The sequence below is a fragment of the Oryctolagus cuniculus genome, chromosome 11 (genome assembly GCF_964237555.1).
Source record: "Oryctolagus cuniculus chromosome 11, mOryCun1.1, whole genome shotgun sequence".
Lineage (NCBI taxonomy): Eukaryota > Metazoa > Chordata > Mammalia > Lagomorpha > Leporidae > Oryctolagus > Oryctolagus cuniculus.
This window is the reverse complement of record NC_091442.1, coordinates 102,723,887-102,745,031: the sequence shown is the minus strand read 5'-3', so window position 1 is coordinate 102,745,031 and position 21,145 is coordinate 102,723,887. Positions and strand designations below refer to the sequence as shown.

Genomic DNA, 21,145 nt, shown 5'->3' with positions numbered 1-21,145 from the left:
GATACAAGTATACAATCATGCCTTTATAAAAGTACCACACTGTGGTCCCCACTGATGTGACAATCCAAGTGTGTGTTGTTATGGCTAGATTCTGTGAACATTTTCTCTTGAGTATGTCTTGAATTGTTGAAATATTTCTCTTGAGATCTGACCACTGCTAATTGATGTTATTCAAAAATTTTTCAATTTTACTTTTATGATTTCCTTGGCTACAGGCCATAGAAAAGTAGATAGGTCTTTGAGGAATCATTATTTCATAATTGGGCTTTCTCCTTTAACAAAGAAGGGCTGCATTTTGAAGAATTACATTTAATCTCTTGCAGACCAAGGGAAAATTTTGGTTCATCAGGAGACATATTTCTCTGTCATTTTTTCATGTTACGAAGTAGTAGAATTGACTTTCTTATCTGGTGTATAAGTCTTAGCCAGTTAAGAAAATCAGGGAGCCTGAACCTATATGTAGTCAGTCTCTGTCAGAAAGTAGATTATGGTAACACATTCAAACCTAGTCTAAGAATTCAAACCCACAAATGATGGAAGAAACCATGCCTTCGATTGGGTTCTCTGTCAGATCATGAAACATTTCATTGACTGCCTCTGAGGAATAGAGTTTTATTCTGTATTTGACCTTCCAGTGCCTTCATCTGATACCTATTTGTAACAGCTGTAGGAAGCTTTTTCTGAGTGCTTTTCTTCTTGACCCTTTTTATGTTTTCAAGTCTTCCCTCTCGAGTCTTAATTTATCTGCATTGTTCTGTCATCCAGAGCAAGCCTGAGTTACGTTCTGGAATATGAAGATTTGGGGGATTTGAACTTTCTATCCCTTTTTGTTTTGGTCAGAACTGTCTAAGCAGCTACTTCCTTGTGTAACTTGGTGTTTTTCTGGGCAAACTCTCTAGACATTTTGCTTCCAGAACATTATTTCTCCTTTAACAACATAGCAGCACACAGCAGGCAATGTAGTATAGTAGAAAGAGCATGGGTTTGGGATTTTTGATAGATTTCCAAAGATCCTGATTCTGTCCGGGCTTATATTTTAACCTTTTTGTATTTTATTGTCCTCTTCTAAGAAATGGGGGCAAGAATACCAATAATGTACAATTTTTATGAGATAAATGAAACTATTTAAAATTTTTAGACACTTAGAAATAAAAAAATAGTAAGAGAAAGTAAATTGAGGGAAGAAAAGATGAACATACAAAGAAAGGGAACTTTAAAATATATAGAACATCACAAGGAAGAAAGAATAGCAAGCAGTGTAGGTGATATGTGTGATGGTTAAGAACATTGACTTTGAGTCTGTTCTTGAGTTCAAATCCTGGCTCTACCACTAATTGCTGTGTAACTGAAGAGCAGTTGTTGAACTTCTCAATGCTTCAGTTTCTTTATCTTTTCAGATGGGAATGATGGTGATAACAGTATCTATCTCAAATGAGAACATGAGTGATATATATGAAATGCAATTGTTTCTGGTGCATAGTAGTAGCTGATGATGGTAGCTTCTCCTTACCCTCAAACCCTTCTTTAGGATCATTGAATGTTTGTTGTTAAAAATTTCTTCTTCACATTCCTGCTAACTGACCCTTATACCTCTAGACATACTCAGATCCCATCTTTCTATCCCATCTGCCCAAGTGGTTTGAAAGGACAATATGCCTGGCAACTGGTTTCAGTTTTCTCTATTCTTAGCAGTTTTTTTTAATCTTATTAAATGTACAGGAAAATATTGTTAATTTTCAACTGTGAAATAGTTACAGCTGCACATGTAGTACTATGATACTATTGTTGGATAATTTTTCTGGGAAGTGCTCTAGGTCCAGCTCTTAACCCATAATTCTTTTTTTTTTTTTTTGACAGGCAGAGTGGACAGTGAGAGAGAGAGAGACAGAGAGAAAGGTCTTCCTTTTGCCGTTGGTTCACCCTCCAATGGCCGCTGGTGCACCGTGCTGATTCAACAGCAGGAGCCAGGTACTTATCCTGGTCTCCCATGCGGGTGCAGGGCCGAAGCACTCGGGCCATCCTCCACTGCACTCCCTGGCCACAGCAGAGAGCTGGCCTGGAAAAGGGGCAACCGGGACAGAATCCGGCGCCCCGACTGGGACTAGAACCCGGTGTGCCAGTGCCGCAAGGCGGAGGATTAGCCTAGTGAGCCGCGGCGCCAGCCAACCCATAATTCTATCTCATGAAGATGCTGTTATATCTTAGGGCCAGAAAATTTTCATTCTCTGCAAAAACTACAATGATTTATACTTACATGGAAAATAAAATGACACTTTATTTGGGAAACTTTTCTGTAAATCTTTCTGTAAATCTTTCTTTTTTTAAGAATTTAACATCTTAATTGCCTTTAAGAAAGCCAGTCTTTTAAAAGTGTGCTGTAATTGTTCTTTATCTCTTTCATAAACCATTGACACAGAGAAAGTGACACACAGCACAGATACCACTGGCCATCTGGACCCAGCAAGACCACTGATTAACAAGGCTAAATCATTTATCATTCTTGGAATTTGGAAAATGTGATTCAGGGAAAATTTTGATTTGCCTCATTAAAATGAAAAATACAAGATGTGATTTTGATGCAATGAATGATAAATACTTTCATCAAATATAAAATTCAATTAGGCATAATTATTAAAAATAGATAAATCTTAAAATGACATTTTCAGGGCATCTCAGCTTTAAATTGTGTCTATTCTGATAACCCGATTTTTGAAAATGTGCCTTTTATATCTTTTTTTCTTACACAGAACAATGAAAATGAAACGGCCCTGCACTGTGCAGCCCAATATGGACACTCAGAAGTAGTTGCGGTTCTCCTGGAGGAGCTCACTGACCCTACGATCAGGAACAGCAAGCTTGAAACCCCTTTGGACCTGGCAGCACTCTATGGACGGCTCAGAGTGGTCAAAATGATCATCAGCGCACACCCAAACTTAATGAGCTGCAACACTCGAAAGCATACGCCGCTTCACCTCGCTGCACGCAATGGTCACAAAGCAGTGGTACAGGTGCTGTTGGAGGCAGGAATGGATGTGAGCTGTCAAGTGAGTCTTCTTTCAGCTGTGCTTAAAGGCGGTGATCCTCCTGCTTTTGCTTTGAGATATAGAAGTTAAATGTAGAAAATTGACCACATTTTAAACAGATTGTCCACAGATATTTTTGTCACTGCTAAAGGTACTATCCTGTATGCTTCAGAGAAAGATGAAGAGCTGTAAGGACTAATTTTTAACCTTATTCTAATTTCAGCTCTATACTCAGGAAAAAAATGTTAGTGGATAGTAGTTGTATATAGTAACATTAATAGTGATTTCCTTTATCCTAGTTTCTTGCACGGAGCCTGACATACACTGGGAATTTAATCAAGTTGAATGAATGAAATTAAAATTCCCTTGAATGTTTTGAGTATGGACTTAAGGTTTAGCATGTTTACACATTCGGAATTTAATTCTCAACAGCTATCCTGTGAGATTCAGAGCCATTAAGTTCCAGTTAAAAGTTCAGGAATCACATTCAAAGACTTAAGAAGCTTGCCCAAGGACACATAGCTGATAAAAACCAGCATATGAATTTAGATTTACTGATTAAAGTCCAGGCCTCTTTCCAATATAATTTATTGTCTATGCATAACTAATGAAGGAAAGATCACCATGACGAAGGACAATCAGAAAAAAAAATTGTTAAAAAATTGTTACTTGAGTTGAGCTTTGAAGGAAGGTAGCAGTTGGATAGATTTTATTCCTTCACAATGAAAGGACAACCTACCTTTATTATCTAATCTTATGTTAGCCCAACTCCAGGATTAGTTCATGCCCCTACCCTCTTCTCCTTTTGTGACTATGTGTTGGCTCCCAATTTAATGGCAGCATTCTTGTCTTCCAGATAACTTCCTTGTTCCTCTCATACTGTGATCTCCTCTGAGTATGAGCTTTGCTACATAATGAAATATCTGAGCCAGGGCCCAGTGTTGCAGCGCAGAGGGTTCAGCTTGTTATGCCAGCATCTGCTATGGGAGTGCCAGTTTGAGTCCAGGGTGCTATGCTATTTTTTTTTTTTTTTTTTTTTGACAAGCAGAGTTAGAAAGACAGAGAGAAAGGTCTTCCTTTTTCCATTGGTTCACCCCCAAAATGGCCTCTATGGTGGGCGTGCTGCGCCGATCCAAAGCCAGGAGCCAGGTGCTTCCTCCTGGTCTCCCTTGCGGGTTCAGGGCCCAAGGAATTGGGCCATCCTCCACTGCCTTCCTGGGCCACAGCAGAGAGCTGGACTGGAAGAGGAGCAACCGGGACAGAATCCGGCGCCCCAACTGGGTCTGGAACCTGGGGTGCTGGTGCCGCAGGCCGAGGAGTAGCCAAGTGAGCTGCGGTGCTGGCTAGTGCTATGCTATTACCACGTTCTTGCCAGTGCACCTGAGAAGGCAGAAAATGGCCCAAGTAGTTGGGCTCCTGCCACCCACTGAGAGACCTGGTTGGAGTTCCTTGCTCCTGGCTTTGGCCTGGCCCAAACCTGCTTGTTGGTGGCCATTTGAAGAGTGAACTAGCAGATAGGAAATTTCTGTTTTTCAAATAAATAAATAATTTGAAAAATGTAACAAATAACAATGCAATAGCCATTTATAATTCTGGAATTGGCATTTTAAGCTCGGGATAGTTCTTCTGGTCTTGGTTGAGTTCTCTCACGTATGTGGGGCCTGTTTTAAGTCACATATTGTTTGGGTGATGGATGAGAATGCCACAGGTCTGTCATGATCCAGCAGGTTGACTTGGGCTTGTTCACATGGCAGCAGTGTAGTTCTAAGACAGAATGGAATTGTACAAGGCTTCTTGAGATCAAGCCTTGCAACAAGCTGACCATCACTTTTGCCATGTTCACCTGACCAAAGCAGGTCACAACGACAACCCAAATTCAAGGGGATGGGGAAACAGGCTACCTCTGGATTAGAAGTGGAGCCGAATTATGAAAGTGGTGTGAATACCTAGAAGGAGTAAACATGGCCAATTTAGCAAACAGTTTACATAATCCAGCTGATATTAGTGTTCTACTACAGGTTTAATTTTCCTAGAAACTGTTGAATCCTATGTCTAAAAGGTTTTCTTTACCCAGTTTTAAAAATCTTAGGCTTTCTGATCTCAGGTTTAAAGAGGTTTAAAGAGGGCTTTTTTTTTCTTTTGAACTTTTCCTTCATTTTTGGTTGTTTAGATATTTGTAATATATTTTCTCAATTTCTTGTTTATTCAATTTCAACAGCCTGGCAAATAAACATGAGTTTTTCCTAAACCTCATCTTAAGGTAAAAAAGTCTTTCCCCCAAGGGGGTACTGAAACTAGGTAGATATATATTTAATATTGTAGAGTCTCATAGTATTTTAAACACTGTTCAATGATGAAGTAGATGTTTATTGCCTAAATGTTGAATTTCTCTAATCTGAATTTACCACACTGTAACATTTCTGGAATATTTCTAAATGCGATTTCATAGACTGACTTTTTAAAAATAATTTTTCATTTATTTTATTTATTTGAAAGGCAGAGAACCAGAGGACAGAGAGAGAGTGAGTGCATTTCCATCTGCTAATTCACTCCTCAAATGCTCACAATGGCTGGGGCTTGGCTTAGCTGAAGCTGGGAGCCAGGAACTCATACTGCATATCCCATATGGGTGGCAGGTGAATCGTCATCACCTTCTGCCTCCCATGGTGCACAATAACTGGAAGCTGGAGTTGGGAGTGGAGCTGGGACTTGAACCTCAGTACTTCTGTATGGGGTGTGGGCATGCTAACTGGGCAACATAACTGCTGTGTCAAGTGCCAGCTCTCAGCACATACTGATTTATATCAAGAACTCTCACTATGACTGAGATCAGTAAGTCACTTGGTATTCATGGCCAACATCTTTCATGTTTTGTGCTACATGACATAACCAGAAAAGGATGAGTTTTGATTCAGTTTTATAAATGTGTGTGGCACATGTTTTTTGTATAAAATACTACATTTTGTCCTTTTGGAGGATTCAAAAATAAAAAAAGATCACCGCCCCAAATTTAGTGGAGGAGATAAAAATTTTTGCAAGAATAACTCCCATACATGACACATATTACATGCTAAAACAAAGAGCTGTAGAGATATAGGTGACAAAATTATAGATTTTTTAAAATATTTATTTGAAAGAGTTACAGAGAGAGGGAGAGACAGAAATTTCTTCCATCTGCTGGTTCACTCCCCAAATGGTAGCAACAGCTGAGGCTGGGCCAGTCCGGAGCCAGGAGCCAGGAGCCAGGGGTTTCTTCCAGGTCTTCCATGTGGGTAGTTGGGGCCAAAGCACTTGGGCCATTTTCAGCTGCTTTTCCCAGGCCATTAGCAGAAGCTGGATAGGAAGTAGAGCAGTCGGTACACAAACCAGTACCTGTATGGGATGCTGGCATTATATGCAGTGGCTTTACTCCTTATGTCACAGTGCTAGCCCAGAAATCATAGCTTTTGGGAGGAAGAACATGGGAAGAAATTGATGGAAATGACAATAAAGAGAATGTCAAAAATTCAATACAACTTTGAATTCTTGGGGTAATTTAGTCACAAATATACATTATTTTGATAAACAATGTTTTCAAATACTGAATTTGAGTGCTTTCTGCTAGGGTATTTACTTTCAAAGATCCCAACATGTTTCTAACATCTTTTATCATTGCCATTGTCATTCCTTTAGATTTTTGTACTTGGCCTTGCCAGTATTTGGGTTTGTTACTCATGTATCTGGAGAGAGGGACATAGTATGTTCAGATCATGGTGCACATCTTATCAGAAGCTTCAGGGCTGGTGCCTGAGTAGGACGGCCAATGTTTTGTGTCTCTATCCTTTGTTTTTATGGCCACAAACTATATGAAAAGTTCCAGGTACAACTATTGTTCACAATAAGTTTCTAAATTATATCTGATGAGATGAATCTTCATCAGAAGAACAAAAATCATCAACTGATGTTTTGCTTTTGTTATTGTTACTTTGTTCACAGAAAATATATTTTTGGTTTTATTGCTTTTTTGGGAGTGAATATTTAGTTTTATCACTCACTTTAACTGTCACTTTGTTTTTTCCATCAGATTCACTGGAATTTTTTTTTTTAAAATCTCAAGTAGGTGTGTGTTGGTATTCTCACAGGCTAAGAGTAAACAGTACCAGCCAGTAACCTTAAACTGTTTCACTGGGTTTAATATTCATTAAATTGCTTTAGTTAAACAGCTGGGAATTAGCAGTATTAAAAGTAATCCCATTCAGTAAATTATAGTAATACACTTTTAGACTTTAATTACATTCATGTTATCATGAATAAAGCTTTAAAATGTGTAGATGGCTTTGGAGGATCTTTTCCTTATAATGGCGTGCATTTTTAGTGTTATTAGTACTTCTAAAGTTTTGTTTTCTGCTTCATTTCTCTAACCAATTTTAAAAACTGTAATGCTTATTTAAACTAGTAAACAAAATAATTCCTGTTTGGACTAATTTAATATTTCATTTACTTATCAACCCTTTAATCTTAAATAATTTCTTGCTGGGGCCAGCATTATGGTGCACCAGGTTAACCTGCTGCCTGTGATGCCACTATACTATTCCAGTGCTGGTTCGAGTCCAAGCTGCTCCACTTCTGATCCAACTCCCTGCTGATGTGCCTGGGAAAGCAGTGGGGAGTGGCCAAAGTAGTTGGTTCCTTCCCACTCACATGGAGGATACAGATGAAGCTCCTGGCTTTGGTCCAGCCCAGCTCTGGCCATTGTGGCCATTTGTGGAGTGATCAGCAGATAGAATATCGATCTCTCTCTCTTCCTCTCTTTCTTTAACTCTTTCACATAAAAATAAATCTTTTAAAAAAAGGCTTACTAAAGGGAATTCATCATATAAAGGTAATTAAAAGGTATATTTTTAGTTTTAAAGATTTATTTATTTATTTGAAAGATAAAGTTACATAGACAGAAGGAGAAACAGAGAAATCTTCCATTGGCTGGTTTATTCCCCCTGGCCACATGGCCAGGGCTGGGCCAGGCCAAAGCCAGGAGTCAGGATCCAGGAGCTTCCTTGGGGTCTCTTACTTGGGTGGCAGGGGCCCAAATGCTTCAGTCATCTGCTGCTGCTTTCTCAGGTACGTTACCATGGAAGTGAATCGGAAGTAGAGCAACTGGGACATGAAGCAGCATCCATATGGGATGCTGGAGTCACAGGCTGTGGTTTGATCTGCTTTGCTACAATGCTAGCTCCAAAACTATATTTTTTTTTTGAAAAAAAGATTCATTTATTTATTTGAAAGGCAAAATTACGTATATAGAGAGGGAGAGATAGGGGTAGAGATCTTCCATTCACTGGTTCACTCCCCAGTTGGCCACAATGGCTGAGGCTGGGCGAGGCTGAGGCCGGGCGAGGCTGAGGCCAGGAGCCTGGCTTGGCCTCCTTCGTGGGTGGCAGGGACCTGAGTACATTAGCACAAGTGTATCTTCAGCTGCTTTCCCAGGTACATTAGCAGGGAGCTGGGTTGGAAGTGGAGAAGCCAGGACTAAACCAGTAGTATCTTAATACAAATTAAATTGCCAATCTTTTTGAAATTAGCTATTATTTTTATGTATTTTAATCATTATTTTGAAGTAATTTGTTTTGGTTCTTTTTTAAACTGTCACCTTAACTGGTTTTTATTAATTTCTTTCATTAAATCTTGAAGAATTAAAACAGTAGCATGACATTAAGATAATTAGGGGGGCCGGCACCATGGCTCACTTGGTTAATCCTCCGCCCGCGGCACCGGCATCCCATATGGGTTCCGGTTCTAGTCCCGGTTGCTCCTCTTCCAGTCCAGCTCTCTGCTGTGGCCTGGGAAGGCAGTGGAGGATGGCCCAGGTACTTGGGCCCCTGCACCCGCATGGGAGACCAAGAAGAAGCACCTGGCTCCTGGCTTTGGATCGGCGCAGCACTGGCCGTGGCAGCCATTTGGGGAGTGAACCAGTGGAAGGAAGACGTTTCTCTCTGTCTCTCTCTCTCTCACTGTCTAACTCTACCTGTCAAAGAAATTAAAAAAAAAAAAGATAACCAGAGTTTATATGGATTAAAAATGAAATTTAAATTGCATTATATTGGTAATAAAGAGTACAAGTTACCATGGAAGGAACCATTAAGAAGCAAACTATTGGGGTAGGTCTTTTGGTCCAGTAATTAAATCGCCACTTAGAATGCCTGCATGCCATATTAAAATGCCTGGGTGAGTCCTGGCTCTGCTCATTCTTCCATCTTCTAGCTAATGCACATCCTGGGAGTCAGTGCATGAAGGCTCAAATAGTTGAGTCCCTGTCACCCTTGTAGGAGGCCTTGATTGAGTTCCCAGCTCCTGGCTTATCCTGGCCCTGCCCTGGCTATTGTGGACATTTTGGAGTAAACCGCTGGATGAAAACTCTCTCTGCCTCTGTCTCTCTCAGCCTTCCAAATAAAATAATTTTTGATAAACTGTTACGAGCAAAATTTTGCTTTGAAAATCTTACAGTAGCAGGAGAATTAAGGTTTGTATGTGAACAGATACATTGTATTTTAACAGTTTTCTCTGTGACTTCCTCAATGATAATTTCACAACTTCCTCACTTCCTTTTCTATTGTCATTTTCTGATCATGGCTTTGCTTTTATTCAGCTGAGGAAATAGAAACAATCACAAATTTTCATCACCACGTTTGCCTATGTGTAATCCAGCAGAAAATGTGAGGGCTCTTATCTGATGTATACACTAATGGAAACATGTAGAAAGTAGTTTGAGCTGTGAACAGAAAGGAATTTATTTGGGTTGATTTGTGACCACACACAGGCTCTCTGAGTAAAGCAGAGTTGTAAGTTTTGTAGGGTTCACTTTTACAGAAGTCATACATATTCATTAAGTTTGGGGGAAATTCTAGGAAGGGTTATTTACATTCAAATGGAAGCAGGACACAGACACACTAAGTCATCATGTTTGTTTCATGTGTTCCATATTCAGCTGGGAGGGGAGAATTATAATGAGAGGGTTTTGGCATTCTTTCCGAAAGGAGAAATGAAATCAAGAACATGGCGGCTGCGTCTACACAGAATCTTTAACTTGACTTCAGCTGGGCTGAAGCTCATGGTTTCTTATGAATGGGAGTTCACGACGAGAATGCTTCATCCACTCAGTTGTGACTTGCATCTGCCTGTAAGAATATCTGGTTGATTTTAACTAGGACTAAAACAGAGTTTGGTTATTTTCTTTGCAAGATGGTATCAAATGTGCATGTATCTGCTTTCCTTTCTGGTGCTTTAAATGAACTGTCTAGCTGTATTCTTTTTTTTTTTTTTTTAAGATGTATTATTTATTTATTTGAAAGAGTTACAGAGAGAGCAAACAAGTGAATGAAAGAGATCTAACATCCACTGGTTCACTCTCCAAAGGACCATATCAGCTAGAGCTGGGCTATCTGCAGGAGGGAAAATGACTCTTATAAAGTGTGGAGGAAAGAAAAGTGAGATATGGAATAGCAGGTTAAAGTGATAGCAAGTTCTTAGGAACTTTCTAGGCTTGTTTTTATTTGCTGGGTAGTTCAAACGTGTGTATGTTGATGGAAAGTATAACCATCCAACGAAGAAACTGAAGTTGACGATATAAAGGAAATGATGAAGATACCCGATGAGCAAAATTGAAGCAGCAGAAAGTGATAGAACAAAGAGCTCATGTAGGAGACTAGCATCAAAGAGGAGAAAGGGTGCTTCTTTTGAGACAGAAATGAGAGAAGAGAGGATACATAAAACAAAGGCTTGAAGTTCCTCATCCAGTAGGAGAGGACTTTTCGAATTATTTGTTGACATCATATTTCTCATGTGCCATTTTTCTCAGTTTAACATTCTTACCACCTTCACCTGTTCTTCACATAATGCTTTTCTAGGTCTTTATTCTTCGGGATCCTCTTCTCTGGATACATTCTGATCTATCAATGGCTCTTGTAAAAAGTTAGTACTCATAGTTGAACATAATGTAGATATCATGTAGCTAATGTAGTATCCAGAACTACTGTCCCCCAACTTGTTCAGGCATAGTACATTTGTTTCCATATAAAGTTAATGGAAAATGGAATTCAAAGATAAGTTCATTTTGGTACAAGATGTTTTAGAAATCCACAAATATGAGAAGTTTATAAAAAGTTAATGGAAAATGCATATTTAAAAAAACAGTGCATGAATGTCATGTCTGCCCTCCATGTACATTTTGAAGCACCTTTACATATCATTATAATTCTTATCCCTTAGCTATTTTCATCACTGTTTTCAGAGCCCTCTGCCCCACCCTACTATCAAAAGTGTCCAGACGTGTGTACACTTTATATCTGGTTGCTTGGGTAAATCTTGAAATGTTACTATACTGTCAACTGAATGTTGATTTTAGAAATTATGTTTGGTTTAGATGATTAATTCAAATAAAATGGAGAAATTTGATCCATAGGATAAGCAGACCCAAAATCTCAGAGGGGTTAGGGGGATTTAGGTTTACTTACTTGAGTTTTATTTCCTTGTATATATTCTAGCTTGCTCATTGATTGTGTTGGAATAAATATTTAATGAGAATACAATTTTTCAAGGTCTGGTTGTAGATCTAGGACAGAGTGCTGAGATATACAGAATAGGGCTTATTTGAATAAGGATATTAGATGCAGACTCAGTGTAGGGGGTGCTAATCTCCAGGTATGTGATTTAAAAAAAAAAACCTGACTTTATACTTTGATAAAATGTTCTTTAGTTTTTCTTATCTCTGATGAAAGGAATGAAATTATTACAAAATTAACCTATATTTTGAAAAAGAAAAGACTATAGACTTGACTTCTTGAAATTCCACATTGCAACAACACAGCGATAGCAGTAAATAGTTTCTCTACTAACCTGTGTTAGGTAGCTTTTTGTCACTACAACTAAGATACCTTAGAGGAGACTCTTAAGAAGGAAGGAGGTTTATATTGTTTTATAGTTTTTGGAGGATCACAGTTGATGATTGGGTGGCCCCTATCAGTTTAAGCCATCTGGTGAGGTTGGAGAGTGACAAGGCAGAACACACTTGAAGGGTGATCACATGATGAGCTAGGAAGCAGAAAGACATAGGGAGCATACTTTTTTATTCAGAGATTCTGTGTCCTGTTGTCAAATGTATAGAAACACTAGTTCTTGGGGCAGGCATTGTTGTGTAGTGGGTGAGCTGCCCTTTGGGACAACTGCATTCCATATAGTAGTACCTGGGATCGAGTCTTACCTCAGCTGCCTGTCTAGCTTCTGGCTTTAGCCTGGTCCAGTCTTTGCTTGCCTTTTGAATAGATAAAAATGAATGAATAAATTTTAAAAAACCCAAAACACTATTTTTATTTAACCTAACATTTTTATCTTAGAATATCATAAAGGATATATATGTGTATAATTTTAAAATATTAGCATCACAGATGTGTTAAAAATAATTTTCTAATTGCTTTCTTACCAGCAATATTAACGATAATACTTGTCATACACTTTTATAGGATAACAAGATACTTTTAAAGTCTTCTTTATTGTATGTTAACCTCTTATTAGTTCTTGCATCTGAGATTTTTTCTCTGAATTAAATAACAAGTAAGTTCTTTTAGGAAGGGTCTGTAGTAGCCATTTATTTCTAATCTGTTTGAAAGTTTCTTATTTCACTCTCATTCTTAGAAGATAATTTAGGGTGGATAGAAAATGCTAGACTGACAGTTATTACCTTTTGACACACAAAGGTATTATACATTCTTTTGCCATTCTTTTAAAGAATCCTCTGATTGAATTATTTATTTTTAGACTTTTCACATGGGATTTTTTAGTATATTAGGTGTTTTTTAGTTTCAATGTGATATGTCCAGAATATTTTTTTTATCTTGCCTAATATTCCTGGACTTAGTGATTTAATCAGTTCTGGAAAGTTCCTAACTTTTGAATATTACTTCTCTGCCATCTCCTCTAGAACTTTGGTAAGATAGGTTGAATCTTCTATCTGTTTCTCACATTTTGCGTCTCTTGTTTCTTTGTACTACATTATGTGCTTACAATTCAATACCTTTTTCTTTAGTTGTATCTTATGTTATTAGACCCATTTACTGTTTTTTTTTTTTTTTTTTTTTTTTTTTTTTTTTTTTTTGATAGGCAGAGTTAGACAGTGAGAGAGAGAGAGACAGAAAGGTCTTCCCTCTGTTGGTTCACCACCCAGATGGCTGCTATGGCCATTGCTGCACCGATCCGAAGCCAGGAGCCAGGTGCTTTCTCTTGGTCTCCCATGTGGGTGCAGGGAGACCAAGCACTTGAGCCATCCTCCACTGCCCCCCCCCCAACCCCCCCGGGCCACAGCAGAGAGCTGAACTGGAAGAGGAGCAACCAGGACAGAATCCGGCACCCCGACCGGGACTAGAACCCAGGATGCCGGTGCCGCAGGCGGAGGATTAGCATAGTTAGCTTCGGCGCCGGCCTAGACCCATTTACTTTAAATGTATTTTCAATTTCTAAAAGCATTATTTGTTTCATTTTCTTATCTGGTCAATTTTGATAGTCTTGTTCTTTTGTTTTATGTCTTCTAGTACTTTCTGACTTTATGTTTATATATTTTATATGCTATTGCTGATCATTCCAATATGTGAAGGTTTTGTGGGTTTTACATTTTAAAAATACTTTATTGCTAATAAAGGCCTGAATTTAAAGTGTATTTTTTTTCAGGGGCTAGCTTATTGGTGTAGTGGGTTAAATTACTGCCAGCAATTCTGGCATTCCATGTTTGAGTGCTAGTCCTATTCCCGGCTGCCCTTCCTCTAGTTCAGCTCCCTGCTAATGCACCTGGGAAGGTAGTGAAGCGTGGCTCAAGTACTTAGGTCCCTGCCACCCACATGGAACTTGGATGGAGTTCCTGGCTCCTGGCTTCAGCCAGGCCCAGATCTGGCTTTTGCGCACATTTGAGGAGTGAACCAGCAGATGGAAGGTCACCTCCTCTCTCATTCTCTCTCTCTCTCTCTCTCTCTCTATATATATATATATATATATATGTGTGTGTGTGTGTGTGTATGTAAATATGTATGTATATATATCCCTCTCACTCTGACTTTCAAATAAATAAATCTTTTTGAAGTATTTTTAAAAGAAGTTTTATATCTTCTTATAAACATGTATGTCTGTCTCTGGTGCTACAAATTCAGAATCACTTTATTCTACCATTTGGCTCAGGATAGGAAGTAACTTAAATTGTATAATCTTTGTCCCAGATTTTGAGGTAAGTGTAGAAGTTACGTTTAGGAATCCTTAAGGGAGATTTGTTTATTTATTTCCTTTTTTTTAATTAGAGAGAGAGAGGGACCTTCTGTGTGATGGCTCACTCCCCAAATGCTCAAAATAGCTGAGGCTGGACCAAAAGAAGGAAGGAGCCAGGAACTCAATCTGGATCTCCCAATTGAGTGGCATTTAGACCCAAGTACTCCAGCCATCACCTGTTGCTTTCCTGGGTGTGATCATCCCAAGTGGTGCCTTAACTGCTACTTCAGATGACCACTCTGAGGTTTATTTATTTATTTTTTGCTCTACTCAGAATTAAGACCTAGGTACACATTCCTACTTTCTCCTTTTATGAAACATATTATTGCTTCAATTTTTTATCAAAGATGATTTTCTTAAGAGGTTTTAGAGTTTTTTGGGTATCATTGATGTAGCCTCCACCTTGCTTGGACCTCAGACTTTGTCTCTTGATCCCCTCCCACTGTCAGCCTTAGCGACTGGGTACAGACAAGATCTGGTCTCCCATAGGTTGGCAGAGTCCCTAGAACAAATATCTGTTCAGTTCTAACCCTTTGGTTTCAAACTTGTTCTCATCCCCCTCCCTAGCCCCAAGCCTCACCCAGGTTCTGAGGAATCACTTTACTTTTTCCCTTAAAGCCTGTATTTAAAATAATATTTTGTTTATTGTCAGCATTTTAGGTATACTACTCCAAAAAGGGTTTTTCTAATGACAAACCTAAAATTTTGTGAAAAGTAGAAGGGAATCAAAATAGTAATAAGAAAATTGGTTAAAAACTACAGAATGAGATGAATTCACTTATTTCAAGGGATAGTATTAAAGGAGTGAACAGAATTCCTGTTCTTATTGAAGTATTTTTTAAAGAACTTAGTAAGTTTCCATATTTTCCTTTTCTTCAACTCATTGCTATATATTAGAAGTTATTTTTATTTCCATTTTTATTAGTATCTATGCATAGAATGCCAGTCACATCATATTTCTTATGTATTTCATTCATATTTTTATTTTTACTATTTTTTCATTTCCTTAAACTTAAAATTTAGGTTAATGTGTAATAATGGCCCATATCCGTGGGATACAAGTGAGACACTCCAGTACGTTTACAAATATAAAATGTATACTGATCAAATCAGAGTAGTCCCCATCAGTGCCCCATATGTGGAGCCTTTGAGCTCTCCCTTCCAGCCACTCATAAAATAAATTACAGGCTATTGTGAACTTACAGCACCAGAACTTATTGTTTCCATCTGACTGGTACTTACTATCCAATTGCCCTCTCTCTACTCCTCTCCACCATTCCTTCCCAGTTTCCAGGAATTAATATTCTACATTTGGATTTGACACTTTTTAACCTTTCACAGAGAACATCTGACGTTTGTATTTCTGTGTCTGACAAGTCTTCTTGAAGATTCTTTCAGACCACATTGATATTCAGTATACCTCAGACCTCCTAACAATGCACTCATAAACTATCATAGGTTAGTTAGTTACACAATAGATTTTTTAAAATTTTTTACACACACACATACACACATACACACATTCTCAAGTCCTATTTGTTATTTGTTAGGTTGTTAAGAAAATAATGCAAACAAAAATCATTTAGCTCAGAAAGAGTCCACTTTGAAATCTTCCTCAAGGCAGAACCGATCTTGCCTGCACTGCATCCCGATACTTATACTATTTACAAGTATTCCTTCTTTTCCATCCTGTTTTCCTCCTGTCTCTACATTTTACCTTCAAAATATTTCTAAGCATCCACATTTTCAAAGTACTTTGCTAGATATTGGAGCTAAAATGGTGAAAAAGTGGATCTAGTCTCCATTTCCACTTAACTTAGTTTATGAAGGGAAATAAACAATTGCCTGAAAACGTAATGAGGTATTGTGAGTGTGTTGGTGATGAAAATATAGATTGATATGGAACACATAAGAAAAGCTAGATTGCAGGGACCACAGATGTCCTACTTAATGAAATTATATTAAGCTCAGATTTGATGTAGACTATAGGTCAGTAGTTCTTGAATTACTCTTTAAACCCTTAGCATCATGTAGGAACTTGTTATAAATGGAAATTATTGGACCTCATCTTAGACTACTGTGTCAGAAGCTTTGAGGATAGGCCCAGAAATGTGTTTTTTTTTTTTTTTTCTTTTCCCCACATGCTGTCCAGGTGATTGCGATTCATTCTGAAGATTGTGGACTTGTAGAATAGGTGATTGCGAAGTCAAAAGAGCGAGGGGTTAGATGCTGCCAGGCAGATGGACCAGCCTTTGAGACCCCTAGAGAAGAAGAGAAAGGCATTAATATGAAATAATTCAGTATTCCCAGAGAATAGGATGTGAGGCCAGAGAGAAAAATTGTGGCGGGCAGGAGAGGGGGTTGAAGAGGAAAGCAGGGAGAAGATCATTTGGGTTTTGTAAACCACATTAAATAGCGTAGATTTCATTTATCATAAATATTTATTTATTCATCTGTCTCCTCAATTAGAATGTGAATATACGAGGACCAGGGTGATATTTCCATACCTCAGAACATCCCTCAACTACTTGACATATAATTGGTGTTTAATAAACGCATGCTGATTGAGTGAACTTGTTGGACACTCACGAAAGCCTTGTCAGGTAGGCATCACTACACTTATTTTATACTTGAGGACAACCCAGGCTAAGAGAAGGTGTGTGGCTCACTTTACATAACAGGGTCAAATGGCTACTCAGAGGCAGAGGTGTTTTATAGACCCAAGTCTTTGGATATTTTCCTAAAATCTCTTTACTTCATACTACCATTCTTTTAGGGAGTGCTGTAATGATAGAAAATATGTATGAGTGCATAAAATGACAGTTTCTTAACCTGTCAACATTATAAATGCAACTGTGCTTTATTTTTATTTTGTTCTAGACAGAAAAAGGGAGTGCACTCCATGAAGCAGCATTGTTTGGAAAAGTGGATGTTGTACGAGTTTTGTTAGAAACAGGTAACTGTCGTGATTATTCATAAAGTTTATCCTGCCAAATATTGTTTCTATACCAGAAATAGACAAAAGAAAATGACACAGTTTTCTTCACAAATCACCCTTCTCATCTTGTCTCCAAATTGCAGGCATGTATTCATGCCATTAGAATTGAAATTCAATGTTTAGATAAAATTGATATAAAGGTGTACTTTACTTTATTCAGTAGATGTTCTTATAAAAAGTTCTTGAAAATGACTGATTTTTTATATTTAAATAGCATTTAAACATACTAGAGAAACTACCAAAAAGAAAAGGAGATCTCTGCCTTCTACAAAGAGGAGGAAGGAAGTGATTCCTGAGAAGTTTTGACAATTGCTTGGTTTATTAAAGAACATAATATTTTCCCTAGATTGCTTAAGTTTTTATATTGTGAACTATGGTAGACAGAAATTTCTGCTATTGTTTATTGGCTACCATGATTTATTTTAAAGAGAACCTTTTAGAGGAAATGCTTTGAAGAAACAATGAAGTCAGCTTATTTGCCTTCATTTGTATATTCTTATTGAAAGGAAATAAAATTGGAACTAGGGTCAGGTTTTTCTTAGGATGAAAGACATGGATGAAAATGTATATTATAAGTAATTGATTTCACTCTTTGTATGGGTTATGGTCTGTTTATTTTCCTCTAAAACAAAAATTATTGACAGTCTCTCATGTCGTCATTGTGCAAAGTTAAAATGTCATGTATATTTAACTTTGACAGGCAATCCAGTTCTATATAATAAGTGATTTGATGCAAGCAATTAAGTATGTGCTGGCCACACATCCCTTCACAAATATAAGAAATTATTTACAAATCTTGTGATTAACTAACATTTTGAACTGGATTCTATAAACTGGCTTTGTTTTGAGTTAGATGTTTAGAAAGTTCATAACTTTTTTCAGGCAGTGAAAGTATTAGCCACATTTTAGTAAGTTCCTTAGTACAATAAATATTTTCAGAGCTAAAATAATAAAAAAGGTATTTTGGTTGGACACTTTAGAGACTTTAATCAGCAGGTAGATGGTGAGTGTGGCAAATATTGAATATACTCTTGCAAAAATAAATATCGGAGAATATTTGACTTAGTATTTAGAACAATAATAATTGGACAGTTGTTGAAACTAATTGTGCTTTTCAGTTTTTTTGAATTGAAATATTCTAAGTCTATAACATTACTGCCATGGTTTGCAATCATTATCTTTTAAATATTTTTACCATAGTATTCTGGATATCTAAATCACATAACCATTATACTTTAGAAATTCACATTCTAGGGGCCAGCATTGTGGCACAGTGGGTAAAGCCACCACTTGTGATGCCAGCATCCTATATGGGCACCGGTTCAGGTCCCAGCTGCCCCACTTCTGATGCGGCTCCCTGCTAATGTCCTGGGAAAACCAGCAGAATATGGCCCAAGTGTTTCTGCCCCTGTCACCATTGTGGGAGACCCAGATGAAGCTCTTGGCTTCAGCCTGGCCCAGTCCTGGCTGTTGTGGCCATCTGGAGAGTAAACCAGCAGATGGAGCCCCTCTCCCCTGGCTCTCTCTAACTCCAACTTTTATATAACTAAATAAGCCTTTAAAAAATTCACACTAAGTCAATAATATTTTTCAGTTTAATAGTGTAGTATTTAGTTAACTATAGTCATGAAAAGCAATTTTAATGATTGGGTCTGATAACCATAAATGTTCTTAATCTTTGGTAGCAGTAGGTTCTCACCTTCCATCTGAAATCTCTGTGTGTGTGTGTGTGTGTGTGTATGTGTAACTTCAAATTTTAAGGCCGCATTCAGTGCCTGGTCTATATATGTTTGAGATGAGAGCAGTAATATATGACAGTATCTTCTGAGGAAACATCACTGGTATACATATGGTTTTTCTTTTTTCAGGAATTGATGCCAACATAAAGGATAGCTTAGGTAGAACAGTCTTAGACATTCTGAAGGAACATCCATCTCAGAAGTCTCTTCAGATTGCAACACTCTTACAAGGTAAATTGTATTGAATGATGGACATCTGTGCCCTAAAGTCAAGACTAAATTAAAACTGTCATAGTTTTTTTTTTTTGGTGGAGGGGGTGCTGAATTAGATTTTACATTTGATTGATTTTATTATGTGTATATTTTTATGGTAGATCTTTAATAATACTATTTAAAAAAATTTTTTTTTGATAGGCAGAGTGGACAGTGAGAGAGAGAGACAGAGAGAAAGGTCCTCCTTTTGCCTCTGGTTCACCCTCCGATAGCTGCTGCGGCCGGCGCACTGCGCTGATCCAAAGCCAGGAGCCAGGTGCTTCTCCTGGTCTCCCATGGGGTGCAGGGCCCAAGTACTTGTGCCATCCTCCACTGCACTCCCTGGCCACAGCAGAGAGCTGGCCTGGAAGGGGGCAACCGGGACAGAATCCGGCGTCCCGACCGGGACTAGAACCTGGTGTGCCGGCGCCGCAAGGTGGAGGATTAGCCTAGTGAGCCGCGGCGCTGGCCAATAATACTTCTTAATGTTTTATTTCCATTTTTCAGTACTCAGTTTTAAGGAAGTTAAATATTTATTCATTCACTTGTTGCTTAAAAATTGTTTTAAAACCCATGTAGTAAATATGGAGTAGTTTGTCTGAAGTTAATGAGCTATATAAATTGGTAATGATTAATTATTATAGTACATATGAACAATGCTGTAAGCCAGGGCCGCAGCTTACTTGGCTAATCCTCCACCCGTGGCGCTGGCACCCTGGGTTCTAGTCCCAGTTGGGGCGCCGGATTCTGTCCTGGTTGCTCCCGTTCCAGTCCAGCTCTCTGCTGTGGCCCGGGAAGGCAGTGGAGGATGGCCCAAGTTCTTGGGCCCAGCACCCGCATAGGAGACCAGGAGGAAGCACCTGGCCCCCAGCTTCAGATTGGCGCAGCACGCCGGCCGTAGCGGCCATTTGGGGGGTGAAAAGGAGAACCTTTCTCTCTGTCTCTCTCTCTGTCTAACTCTGCCTGTCCAAAAAAAAAAAAAAAAAAAATGCTGTAAGAGTTTGCGGGAATTTTTCTATTTTTTCTGATTTCTAATTATTTTCTGGAGTATGTAAGTTAGATATTATTTTCCTTTTTGTGCATGAGGGAAACTGAAGCTATCATAGATCAATCTGCTCAAATTTATAATCCTATCCTAAGTAGCAGAACTAGTACATAAAAGCTGGATTAACAACAACAAAACCTGTAGTTAGCTGAGAGAATACATATTTCTTCCCTAGTACACAGTAGTTCAGTCTTGCTTTTTTTTTTTTTTTTTTTTTTTATAAAGCCTACTTAAGTACACTTACAGTTAATTCAGTCTTTAGGTCTATTGCAGGCTTTACAAACATCTAGATGCTACTTTTTTATTTGCAGAATTACACAATTCCACATTTGATCTAGAAATTAAACATTTTAAAATTAATTTTAAAAGTTTATTTGAGAGAGAGAGAGAAAGAGACAGATAGATAGACATCTTGCTCTATCACCTGCTGCCTCCCAGGGTGTGCATTTGCAGAAACTGGAACAGTAAGTGGAGCTAGGACGTGAACACAGGCACCCTGATGTAGGACACTGGCATCCCAAGCAGCCTGTTAATGACGTATTGAAAACCTGCTCCCCGATCTGAACTTGTATAGATGGCTAGGTCGGGGATGTAACATGTTACCTTAAAAACCAGATTTTTTTTTCTCTTATTTCAAGTTGACTCCAGCACTGCCCAGCAGTGATCATCCCCAACAACTGTCTCAGATTGGCTGCAAGTATAGCAGAGGAGGGAGGCTGGATAGGTTTCATTAGCTATCAGGTGGGAAACTGAACAGCATTATTCTCCACAGAGAGGAATGCATTAAAACTAAGTCAGGGAATGTGGAGAT

At 38.4% G+C, this 21,145-nt stretch overlaps 1 protein-coding gene across 22 annotated transcripts in view; it reads left to right on the top strand.

Annotated features, from left to right (window-relative positions):
• ANKS1B (ankyrin repeat and sterile alpha motif domain containing 1B) overlaps positions 1 to 21,145 on the top strand; it is a 1,216,905-nt gene that overhangs the window by 180,546 nt on the left and 1,015,214 nt on the right. For 21 of the 22 annotated variants that reach the window (XM_051846555.2, XM_051846554.2, XM_051846553.2 and 18 more), the window contains exons 4-6: positions 2,748 to 3,044; positions 17,181 to 17,256; positions 19,167 to 19,268. In XM_051846555.2, coding sequence (XP_051702515.1) covers positions 2,748 to 3,044; positions 17,181 to 17,256; positions 19,167 to 19,268 — 475 coding nt within the window. Of the gene's footprint in view, positions 1 to 2,747; positions 3,045 to 16,817; positions 16,904 to 17,180; positions 17,257 to 19,166; positions 19,269 to 21,145 lie in introns of those variants that run through there. The other variant, XM_070052747.1, reaches the window with a different exon arrangement.